The 12,546-nt window shown below is 35.7% G+C and overlaps 2 protein-coding genes across 3 annotated transcripts; one reads left to right on the forward strand and one right to left on the reverse strand.

The window, feature by feature from the left end:
- Positions 1–4,755: 4,755 nt before the first annotated feature.
- On the forward strand, positions 4,756–6,592 carry LOC149668078 (uncharacterized). Its single transcript, XM_089840973.1, has 2 exons — positions 4,756–5,187; positions 5,247–6,592. Exons 1-2 carry the CDS (start codon positions 4,756–4,758, stop codon positions 6,447–6,449), a joined length of 1,635 nt encoding a protein of 544 aa, XP_089697099.1. The 3' UTR covers positions 6,450–6,592.
- On the reverse strand, positions 5,152–8,266 carry LOC149668079 (uncharacterized). 2 transcript variants are annotated; one of them, XM_089840975.1, is made up of 6 exons: positions 7,838–8,266; positions 7,552–7,776; positions 7,250–7,478; positions 7,124–7,182; positions 6,754–7,063; positions 5,152–5,290 (listed from the first exon to the last, which is right to left on the reverse strand). In XM_089840975.1, the coding sequence occupies exons 1-6, from the start codon at positions 8,264–8,266 to the stop codon at positions 5,268–5,270; spliced, it is 1,275 nt and encodes a 424-aa protein (XP_089697101.1). In that variant the 3' UTR covers positions 5,152–5,267. The 2 variants fall into 2 exon arrangements, with proteins under 2 accessions (XP_089697101.1, XP_089697100.1); XM_089840974.1 differs by lacking the exon at positions 5,152–5,290 and having other exon boundaries at positions 6,459–7,063.
- Between the last annotated feature and the right edge of the window lie 4,280 nt (positions 8,267–12,546).

Raw genomic sequence — 12,546 nt, forward strand, 5'->3', positions numbered from 1 at the left:
TTGCACGCTGTACATCTCACGCGCGCAAATTTAATTCAAATCTCGCGATAAATATTGGCATGGAGCGTGCCACGAGAATTTTGTTGACAATCAGGCAGGGCGTTACGCGATTGGTCAGAAGTCCTTATTTCAAATTATCCTTAAAATCCGAACCTAATTAGAATTTTAAAATCCTTCGAAGACTGTATTTCCTGAATGTTTCACTATGCAGACTGGTCTTATAATTAGTGGAAGAATCGATAAAAAATCACTTGATCCCTTTAATGGGATTCTACTTAAGGGTACAACTCCTTTAAGACTAGCTATGTCTCTAAAATTCGTAATCTAATAGTCTAGATTTCGAAAAATTATCAGAATCTTCATTAACATTTCGAAAAAAAGAAAGGTTAATTTCCTGTTAATATGTTAGCTGTGCATTATGGTAATGAGAGAATATCGATCGAGGGGTCGGACGTTTTGTAAAAAGTGTACGGGATTTCGAAATCCAATTTGATTTCTTCGGATTTTTCTCGTGATTTCGACGAATTTTGCGAAAGTTCAGTTAATTTCGTTGGATTTTGAGGTATTTCCCGTGATTTCCTAGGATTTTGAGATTTTTCCCGTGATTTCATCTGATTTGTAATTTTCTTTTTTCATTTTGTATTTCTTAAATTTTGTAATGGATTTCGCCATTTCCGTACTGACTTCGTTTCTGATTTTACGATTTCGCTTCTGATTTTGTGATTTCTTTATTGATTTTGTGATTTCTTTATTGATTTTGTGATTTCTTTATTGATTTTGTGATTTCTTTACGGATTTCGTGATTTCGTTACTGATTTCTGATTTTTTATGGGATTTCGAAATGAGCAAAAATACGTTAGATTTCTTTCGGGATTTCTGATTTTGTTATTGATTTCGGATTTCTTAATTTGGATTTCGCGGGTAACGTACGGAATTTCGTGAATGACCGACCCCTCGGAGAATACGCTGCATACTTACACCGTTTGAGATGGCTAAGCTATGTTTTAAGTGACTTGATGTCCACTGCATGACCAGGGGCGTCGGAAGTGTTTTGAAGTTGGGGGGGGGGGCTCGGGCTCCGATGAAGACCAAGGAGGATGTATGGGATGACGCCCCAAACCTGCTCCGGAGCTGTTTCTTAGACATTGTTCTGTGCAGGCGCGTAGGAACGTTTCGAATCTAGGGGGGTACAGTCTAAACATGGATTTGGGCGCAGTGATGGGCATTTTTGATAGTTTTCTTCCCTCTCCCACTCACTCCTTTTTTCAAATATTGACCAAAGCGCCGCTCTCCTCTCCCATCTCATAAGATGGTGAAATATTTTTAAACCTCTCCTCTCCTTATTTTATCAAATTCAAATACAATTCCATCTCATCTCACGTGATCAAAATGGCGCTTTTCTATAGAAACCTCTCCTCTATGGCTCACCTCTTTTATTTTATAAAATGGAACCAAATATCAAGCGCACTACTGTTCGTCAGTGTTATTGAAAACTCATTTTTGAGTCCTCTCCTTTTAGTAATATACATTTTCTCTCATTTCATGGCAGCCCTCAAATCAGAGCCTTAGTTTGGCTCTCCTCTCTTCCTCTCCTTTAATTTTTTTTCTAGTAGATATATCTCTCGGTGAGTTTATCCCGGGTTTTGTATATCATCTCATTTTAAGCGCCTGCAATGTCAACTGGTATTTTTCACTCATCTCATTTAAACACTCATGAAGTCTTAGTTTTGAACTCAAAACTATTTCTTCAATCTCACATCATTTTATTTTTAGCGCTCATCTCATTTTCAAATTAGCACTTATCTTATTGTAAAAGGGTGTTTTATTATATTACATGGCTCGAGCAAGCTTCAATGAAATGTACTTTTTGTTTTTATATATGAGCATTTGGTGTTCGTTTATGCACCAATGCTATAAAATAAGGCGCAAAGTACTTGTTCTCAGTGAGCATCTAATAGAGTTTAATCAAAGCTAATCAGATAAAAAAATAATGAAACTCAAAATTAAAAGAGGTGAAGTCAAACATTATTAATAAAAAATGTCATTTTTGACAAAGACGGGAAAGTGTAAAAGATAAGTGTAGAAAATTAATTGCCTGAAGTAACAGATATTCAAATTTTCCGTTTTGAAAACATGATTATAAAAAATCAATTATTTGATAAAATTCTTATCTTAATTTTTTTCACCTAATTTACTTCCGTAAATATAATTTAACATGAAATATATGCATAATTTAAAAAAAGAACACGTTTGCATTTTATTTTCTCTCAAACCTTTAAAATTAGGTTGAGAATTCGGCCCTATAAGGAGAATAAAATGGACAGAAAAAGTTTTCGTTATTTGTAAATTAAAAGTTTTAAAAATTTACGTGTTGTGTAGCTCTCAAGATATCACGAACAATCTACAGACTTTTTCGACACTAATAGTGAAATCACAATGAAAATGCCTATGTTATTTTCCGCTTAGTAATATTTCCAATTTTAAAATATAAAAATTTAAACTGATATATAAATACCATATCAATATTTCCAATTTTATAATATAAAACTTTAATCTGATCAAGCTACATTTTTTCAGATATCAGAGTATTTGAATTTCTATAAGCAAAGTATATAGTAGAACATTGTATCCCTTAAAATATTCTTGAAGGTGACTTGTTTTCTAGAACTACTAGAAAAATACTGTGTTTAAATTTTTTGGGCTATCGAAATTTAGGTGAAAAAACTAGGATAAGAATTTTTTCAGATAATTGATGATTTATAATCATTTCCTCGAAAAGGAAAATTTGAATATCTGTACTTCAGGCAATTAATTTTCTATACTTATCCTTTACACTTTCCCTTTTTTGTCTACAAAGGCAGTTTTTATTAATATCTTCTAATTCAGTCTTAATATTATTTAAAATTGTTTAGAATCATTGGAATGAAATCGTATTAGGGCGTTGCGCGTCCATCGGTAATCTAGCTTCATTACCAGTAGTCGGTAATCTACCGCTCTCTTAGAATACTAAAGCTTATCTTATTAACGCGTGTTTTAAATTCTTTGAACCCCTATAAATAACATAAGTCGCTTCAAAGATTATCTCAAAATTTAACAAAAGTACAAACTCAAAATACGTTACAGCCACAACATAATTAAATAAACCTTTATTATGGTTGAGATAGTAGGGTTTCGCCTTTGAAAGTAACTCATTTAAATTTCAGGCGGTGCAAAGTTTCTCTTTTCGATTTTTCAGTTGTAGTATTTTTTACCTACTGCCCATAATATGTCTCCCATCAACCACTCCTTTCATCCAGTATCTCACCAAGCACTCCTATCATCAATTATAACGACATCTCGTCAACCACTCCTTTCATCGAGTATAAGAACTTCTCATCAACCACTCATTTCATAGCACATTAAAAAACCTATTTCATATCAACCACTCATTCCATGGAAAACCAAAAACTTATATCATCCACTCACTTCAAGAAAAAAATGCCCTTTTTACAGCCTCTCACCTATCACTCCACTCATGGACTACCGAAAAATCATATCTCACATCCAACTACTCTCCTCATGATCCAAAACAATTGCTCTCAACACTAGGTTATCACTCCGAGTTTTGAAAATAAAATATCTCACCACAAAAGTTATTCGTGGAGGTTGAAAAACCACCTCTCATCTCAAACTCACCTCCAATTTCAAATTTTAGTACCTCTCCTCTCCTGCTAATATCACAAGCTCAAAAAAGCCCTCTCCTATACTCATAAATTACTCAAAATTATGAGTAGGAGATGAGAGCGCCCATCACTGTTTGGGCGCCCCCTCCCCAAAGACAAGAAAAATGCTGAAAAATACATTGAACACGGTTGAAACATTGTAATTTAATCACAGTGAAATTGAGAATTATTATGATTTTCCAAAAATCGGTGTCCGATAGGTGTTGGTTGTGGAAACATTTCTGCACATGAAATTTTATTCAATCTTATCAATCCTTTCTGGATATGTTTAGATAATTGCTAAGTGATTTAGTTTTTTTCAAGTCATTGTTGCCCGTATAGTCAGGGCACAAACACTTTAAGAGAATTTTTAATATGAAAAATATGATTCCCATTGTAAAATTATAGGATTTTATAGGACCAGGAGTTCATAATAACCCCCCCCCCCTGATAGGACTCATAAGTGATAAGACCTGAAGTGTGGATGATTCTATTTCAGTGTGAATGTAAGATTCCTGAAAGTGCGTTACATCGCACCTTGATCTAATTAAATACTGAAGGGCTCACGCAGAAGGCAAATAGGCTAATAATAAAAAAACCATAAACAAAAAAACCTTAAAAGTGACTGAAACTTACCAAAACAAGCTATTTAAAAGGGTCAGGTAGGAAAACCGATTTTTATAATTAAAGATATTTTAAAGGTCTGTGTACTTAATCTGTGAGCTTTGACATTTCAGCATAAGTTTATAATATATGTTCCATAAGTGTGACAATCAGGTAAAATTATTACTGAGACCCAGTCTTACAGTGCCTTGTGCATCTTGTTTGCATGACGTCACAAATTTTGAAATAAACCTCCTAGCGGGCACTCTCTGAAGCTCGCGGAAATGTATCAATGCGCGGTAGGGTCGTATGTGCATTCAGTTACATCGGAGCCTCGGACTCGTAGTGTTCCCGATTTTGGTTTGGTTATATTTTTAGTCCAAGGCTTAGTGACTTAGAGTACGTTTTTAAAGATATTGTAGTAAAGGATGGACCAAATGTAACATTTAATATGGCAAGTTTAAAGATATCCACTGAAGATATTTTAAAGAACATTGAGGTCGCTGTACCCAGAAATTTTGAAAGTGAGATAATAGATATTCATAACACGTTGAAAAATAGTGGCGAAGTAACTCCAATAATAGAACATTTAGTGGAGCTTTTCTCTGAAATCTATCAAAAACATAAACCCAAGCCATCAAAGTCAAAAATTGACGTGAGAACGAACAGTAATGCTGCACGATTTGAGTGGCATCTGATATCTCGAACACACTTTGATTTCTTCGATGCCCACCATAATTTCACAAGTGACCGTTCATTAGTGGCGCAAAACAATTTTTTGGTTTTACTATCCTTATACGCGTACGAGGTTTTCGCTACCTGGTCAAGGCAAAAACTATGTGATTTTAATGAAGCACCCCAGGAAAAGGAATTAAATAATTCGGTACGTATCTAAATCTGATTGTTGGACTATTGGCCAATTATAATGAAAACCTCTTACAGGAAGTGGCAGCGTATGAACGATCATTGCTCACAATAGGTGGTGGCTGTATGGGTGAGATATGGAAAATTAATAAAAAACGGACTATATTTGGGAAAAAGATGCACCTATCTGATGGACAGCGTAAGAAAGCTCAAATACTGTGGGACTGTGCATTAAAACTAAGGCGGACGACAGAAGAAAAGGCGGATATGACGTTTTCTGGAATCAACATGCGGGATAAAGGAGGTCTATTCATTCCCAAGGAATCTCTCAACCCTTTCCTTATAAAACTTAATCAGCTATGCAGAGATGTTTTAAATGAAAGAGGATTTAAAAAGTATGGTCAAGACATTCTTAAAATTGTCTCGAACCATGTTAAAAACCATGAAGAGGACTTGAAACGCTGTTTCTTATCGTGCACCAAGGACGTTTTATCGGAAGATAAAGCTCTTGTAATACTTCCAGAGTTACAAAGAAAATTTATGCATGCTTTATCGAACGAGTTTATTACAGCCAGGGATGAAGCTGAGAAAGAAAAAAAACATTTATCATCGAGGGGATGCAGCGGGCTTAGGGATGATCTCTACATTTTATCCCAAAAAAACAAATCCAAATTGAAACCTTTTAAAAAGCAAAGCAAAACCTTTAATGGGAAAACCTGTAAGGATAACTACGTTAAAAATAGTGATATTAAAATAGTGGAAAATGGAGATGACCCTAAAAATAGTGATAGTAAAATAGTGAAAAATGGAGATGACCCTAAAAATAGTGATAGTAAAATAGTGATAAATGTAGATGACCCTAAAAATAGTGATAGTAAAATAGTGAAAAATGGAGATGACCTTAAAAGTAGTGATAGTAAAATAGTGATAAATGGAGATGACCCTAAAAATAGTGATAGTAAAATAGTGAAAAATGGAGATGACCTTAAAAATAGTGATAGTAAAATAGTGATAAATGGAGATGACGTTGAAGTTTTGTTGGCCAGGCCTAGGAAATTACCGAACAAAAAGTCAGTAAAACGTGCAACTTCAAAAAATACCGTTCATGCCAAAGAAAACCAAAAGAATACTAAGAGTAAAAAGAGCAGTGTTGAAGCTCTGGTTAATGATTTTACAAAATCAAACAAACATCCCAAAACTGATCATAAAAATGATTTGGAGGGCCATGCTTCTAAAAGAATTAAAAGGGTTCCTGTGCATTTCTCTAATTATGTATTGTAACTCATGTGATATTTTGGTAGTTTTCATTGTTTTAATATTGAAAAAAGTTCCTTTAAATTATCAAGGGTAACCAAAGAAAACCAAATAAATTTTTAAAGATATGTTCATAAAATGTTTCAGAAGTTTAGCTTGACAATCTTTGTGGTTTTCGAATATCTTTTGGGTGTTGTTGGAGCAGCTTCCCAGACTATATTTTGTTCATTTAAATCGTGTGTGGTCTTTTGGTGTGGGGAGGTTACACGTTTGTTTGGCGTTCTTGGACATTTGTCAACTTTAAGAAATGCAGAACTGCCTATTGTAGTACTTGATTTCGCCGTTTCACTCTTGTATTTTTCTGCAAATGAGTCCTTCACATACAATGGTACGTCTCGATAGCCACGACCACTATGATGACCTCTTGTGTCCACTTTGGTAAGATAGTTTTTTCTCGAAGTGCAATAATTTACGCTAGATAATTTTCCACCTGAGTTTTGTTTGAATTGAGAGAATAGTGTTTCCACCCCACTACCATTAATTCTAACTGGGCAAATGTAATAGCCCATAGGGTGTGTTTCGAAATACTCTTTTACAAGCCCCTCCATTCCAAACACCATTATTCGCAGTAGCGCCCAGGTCTAAAATATAAGGTAATTTAATGGCAGAGTTACATAATTATGTAGGCCTATAGTTTTCACCTGCCATGAGATGAACTTTTTCTGTTTGATGCTCCAAGGTTTGAAGTCGGTATCCTCCACTATACAGAAGAAGCTGACATTATAGTATAATTGTTACAAGAACCACAAGAGAAAATCCATACTTACCGATTAGGTACTTGAGCCAGTCTTCAAAATAATTAAGTCCACAACGGAGATTAACCATAACATCACTACCCAGTGACGTTATTTTATCAGATGACAATGTCCCAGTTTCGAATAATTTGTTGCAGGCTTTAAGGTATTCGAGTGTAGCTTTAACTTCGTAGTGATCTTTTGGAGGTGATGTTTCAACTGGATTCGCATATTCGTGAAGAGCCGATAGAACGTCCATTTGCTAAAATGCAGATTTAGATTTATACCGTTACTAATATTAATTAGAAGGAATCAAAGACCACAAGAGCCAATACTTGTAGTATTTTTGCTGGTTTCACATTCAACTTAGTCCATGGATCTCGGTCGACATAGCTCTGCAATAACTTGGGCACAAGACGGGGTACTCCCAGTTTCCTGCGATGATCATCACGCTGCTTTAGCTCAACAATTTGACTCCATCCAAATTCTATTCCCAAGTTCTGAAACTTTTTGGCTCGCTCATCATGAGAGGAATATAGCGCATTGATCATGCTTTTCATCTTGAGGAGAAAAGAGACAAAGTTTCCATTATCATTCACTTATTAAATAAATATTTCTAACCTGATGAGATGGGCAAATGATCCAGTAAATATTTCGACCCAAGCGGTGAGGGTTGGGAAAGCAGGGATTAAATTTAATGTCAATTTCTTCACAGTTTTCCGTTTCTGAGTAGCTAAATTGCCCTTCTAATCCAACTGTTAATTTTATCAACGCAAGGTTTGCACTTGCTCCATCACATACGAGACCAGAAATGTTGAAACCCGCAAATTGAAACGCTTTAATAACTTCAAATAGGCAGTTGAAGGTTATTTGAGTGTCTGCGGTATTGGCTAGAGAAAAATATGGTCCAATGACATCGTAGTTGGAGGTCAAATCCCGCCATAAGAATTGTAACATGTAATTCGCTTTAGACACTTTTTTCTCGTCAGACACCTCCTTATAAAGATCGTCCAAATAGGCATATTCGTGAATAGGCATAGCTACGCCCATTAATTTATGGTTTTTACTATTCCAGCACACATTTCCAGCTACTCGTACTTCGTCGAATATTAAAATGCCGTCACCCCTTGGCTTTAGAAAGCCTAGAGATTCCTCTTCACTTGCAAACGTGTTATAAATTCTTTTCTGCTCTTTTAAGTATTCCATGTTGATGCCCGGATCGTCTATGTTTTTAGTAGTTTTTCTTTGAATTGATCTCCAACTAGGAAGGTTCAATATTTTGAAACTCTTTAGTGCCTCATACGCTGCTTTGCTACGGCAACCGACGGCTAGAGCTACATTTATAGGAATATAAATTGAAAAAATAGGTTGCAAAGTGCATAATTAAAGGCAGAATCGTCATTTCTTTTTCTTAGCTTACCAATTCGATAAGAAAGCACGGTCCAGCGATTACCAGTGTGTCCTGGAGCTGCGAAAGGCAAGGATATTAATTTAGATATTTAAATTATTCATATCTTATGTTGAATAATATTACCATTTCTCTTCTGATCTTTTTCCAAATCGTCTTTTTCACGTTGTAAATACATGCTACAATCGTTATCCCAAATTTGACGCAAACGCTTTCGCTCCTCGATGTTGGTAGATGGATCTTTCCCCTTAAGTACCTTGTCAAGCTCTTCCGGAAAGCTTTCTTCAATGATTGAAACAATACTTTTCATGTCTTTATGTTGGCTATCTTTAAGAGTTATTGTAAGATCTTTCACTTTTTCCTTCAATTTTGCATTTTTAATTTTCATGTATTGGAAGCGATAATGTTGACGTCTCTTTTTTAAATTTGCACTTGAAGGTGAAAGAAAGGTAACTGGGCATGTAGAAGATGGATCAATTTTTCTTTTGCGGCAAACGGGATTTAAACCAACTACTCGTCTCTTCAAACTAAGGCGCAAATATCTTCTTAAATTTTTACATGCTGTACAGACATTTTCAAGTGGACCATGAGAATTTACAGGTTTTTTAAACCACGCTGGACAGTCTGTCGACATGCAATGCTCTTTAGGTAGAGAATGTCGGACCAGTTTTTTTGGAGGTTTAGCTAATTTCGGTATAATGTCCACTGACTCTCCATCAAGACCAGTACAAAATACATTTTCTTTAGAAGAAAAATCTGCAAAGAGGTCTTCTACAAGTTCTGTTATAATTTTCCCTTCCTTCACAACATCCCATTCTCGAACAAGGCCTTTATAAGTCACATGAAATGACAATTTTCCCTCAGGTGAAAGAATATACCAGCATGGATCACCCAATTCAATATCAAACATTCCTTTTCTCGTTACTTTGATATAAACCTTGATAAATAATTACAATGAACTATTTAAGTATGATCTACACATTGTTTCGTAAAAGATATTTACTTGACTATTTGAGGATTCCATCTCAAATGATATCAAACGTTTAAAAGTGGATACGATAGAGTTAAATTGTTTTTTGACACTATCGGGACCATCCCCACATTTAGGTTGACTAAAATAGTTTCCATCAGTCTACAAGTTAGAAGTAGCTCAGATTAATACCATGAAAGCTTCGTTAATTTGATTGAAAATAACAGTAATATTTCAACCAACCTGGCATTCACTATCCTTAAATTCTTTTACTCTATCTTCAATACGTTCTGGTGGAGGCGATATCTTAAGCCTTTGCTCAACTTCATAATCGGAAAATAGTGTTCCCGTCGAAACTTTGTTAGTTTGACTCGCTTTCTCTTTCATTTTAGTAACTATTCTTAAGCCTAAATTACACTGGGTTGATTTTGATTCACTCATATCAAATTATCAAATATTCGCGTACGAAACCTAATTTTGCAACGCGTTTGCCGCTTAAGAAGTGTTTAGCTCGCTCAATCGATAATGGCCGCCGTTTGTTTACATCTAGAGAGATTAGGGAACGCCTACGAACTACTTTCGGCACTCGTCTCTGATTGGCCCAAAAGAAAGAAAAACCAAACACCTTATAATGACATATAACGGGCTCATATCTTGGAGTCCCTCAAAATATTTTGTCATTGTGTGACTGGGTGTAAGTAAAGATTTAACATGGGAAACGGTTTAATTGTCACACTTATGGAACATATATTATAAACTTATGATTTCAGATGAAAAATCTCAGGCGAAATTATATTGAAGTGCAGCTCAGAATTCAAAGTAATTGCTATCATTTCCAATAAAATCTCCAAAAATTCTTTAACTTTAATTATGCCAAAATGGAAGGCAAAAATCTCCTGAGCGAGCGAAGCGAGCTCCGCGATTTTTTTATCTGACCAAATGAGATGTCGCTAATTCTGCGTTTCAAACGTCATACAGCTGGGATTATAAATAATTATTCCAAAATCCCCAAAATATAGGAAGATTAGTGAAATTATAGGATAAAATGGGATACTTTCTAAAATATTCTCACTTCAGTATCATTTTGGCGCCCTTTGAATATAAATTTGGCGCCCTTTCTGACCCATTTAGGCGCCCTAGTAGAATTTTAGGGGAGTACATGTACCCTTGTACCCCCCCCCCGTTCCTAAGCCACTGGTTCTGTGAATCAGTGTATTCACACATATAACATTAACGGCACGAATTACGCGATAACGATGTCAATGTGTAACTAAAAATATAGAAATTTTTTATTTTTAATCTAAAATTTAATACCTAAATGAATACAAACTAAGAAAATTAAAAACCAAATATGAGGGGGCTGCGCCCCCTCACATTTTGTTATAGCAGGGGCTTGAGCCCTCCCTGCCCCCCCTCCCGGTTCCGACGCCACTGTGCGTCACATTGATCTCCTTCAAACGAAATTCGATGTATTTATTGCTCATAAATACAAGTCTGCAATATAAATGCAAAATGTTACACAGGTTGCAATTATGTTTTCACTAACATTAAAATCTCCTGCCTTATCAGTTCAAATTAAAACAGGGGCCAAAATAATTTTAAATTACTCCACGTGGTTTACAATGTGCTAAGGTTGTACAGCACCCAACAATGATCTAAGGCTAAACAGTGGCTGGCATACACTATAAACATAATCATATGCTATAAAGTTACGAAGAGTGCAGCAAGCCCGCATAAAATTGAGAAATGCTTGCCCAATTCAATATACGCGAAATACAGTAACCATGACAATACATAAGGTGCCATTTCATACATTTTTTTTCTCTAACCGTAAATCGTAGAAAATCTTCACTATCAGAAAAAAACCCTTGCATTAACTAATTGCACAATTTCGTTTGCCAAAACACTAAATCCATCAACATACTGGTCAATTGAAGGTGTTCCCGATATCTTAGAAAGTTCGAAGCCAACCCCACCCTGTCTAATCTTCTCGCAGTGAGGCAAGACTGTTTATCTATCTATATCTATATAAATCAAAGTCCTGACTGACTGACAGACTGACTGATAATCAACGCCCAGTCCAAACCGCTTGCCCTAGAAGGCTGAAAATTTACAGGAACGTTACTCATAAAGTAGTAGGCGCGTGCTAAGAATGATTTTTCCAATCCGCCGCCATCTTAATAAATGGCGCCCAGAAATGTAAAAAATCTTCTCTATACAACAAAGTACGCGCGTTTCAACCGATTCCGCAAATATTTAGTACACTGGTTTCCCTTAACCTATAGACGGGCTGAATGGTTTTTCGGGTTCGATTTGTTGCCATCTTTTTAAATGACGGCCAGAAATGTAAAAACCCTTCTTTATGGAATAATGTCCGTGTGAAATATAATAAAAAAATGTCCCGACGGGTTGACGGGCAACGCCGAGTGCCTTCGCTCCAAGGGTGCTACAAAAATATTAGTCATCAGTAAAATCTACCCATTCTTTACATCATTTTGATGGAAGTTCTTATTACACGCGAGCGACGCCGCGGGTAACAGCTAGTACATGTATATGTATACAAAAACTGGTTCTGAAGTCAAAAGCCTGGGTGGCCAGGGACAATATAAACTTATACGGGACTAGCAAACAATGCCAAATTCTTCATTTCTAGGACAAGTTTAAAAATGATTCTACACTTCCTCAAACTCTTATAAGATACGTTTCACAACTCCTTTTAGAACCCGAGCTTTATACTGAACTTCAAAACCGTACTCGTGCCACGATTTTTGAACTATCTGTAGGCCCGCCTCACCTTACTCTTACTAACAAAAGGTCAGCAGGGTTGTCATAGGTCATGAAAAACCTGGGAAACTCTGAGAATATTAAAGTTCAAAGCACGTTTGAAAACCGGGAAAGCTAAATTCCATACTAGATGCTACACAACTACATTTCAATCAATGTGAGCAAAAG

The sequence above is a fragment of the Phalangium opilio genome, unplaced genomic scaffold (assembly GCF_054372755.1).
Source record: "Phalangium opilio isolate 3A_F unplaced genomic scaffold, DU_Popi_V2 ptg000056l_1, whole genome shotgun sequence".
NCBI lineage: Eukaryota > Metazoa > Arthropoda > Arachnida > Opiliones > Phalangiidae > Phalangium > Phalangium opilio.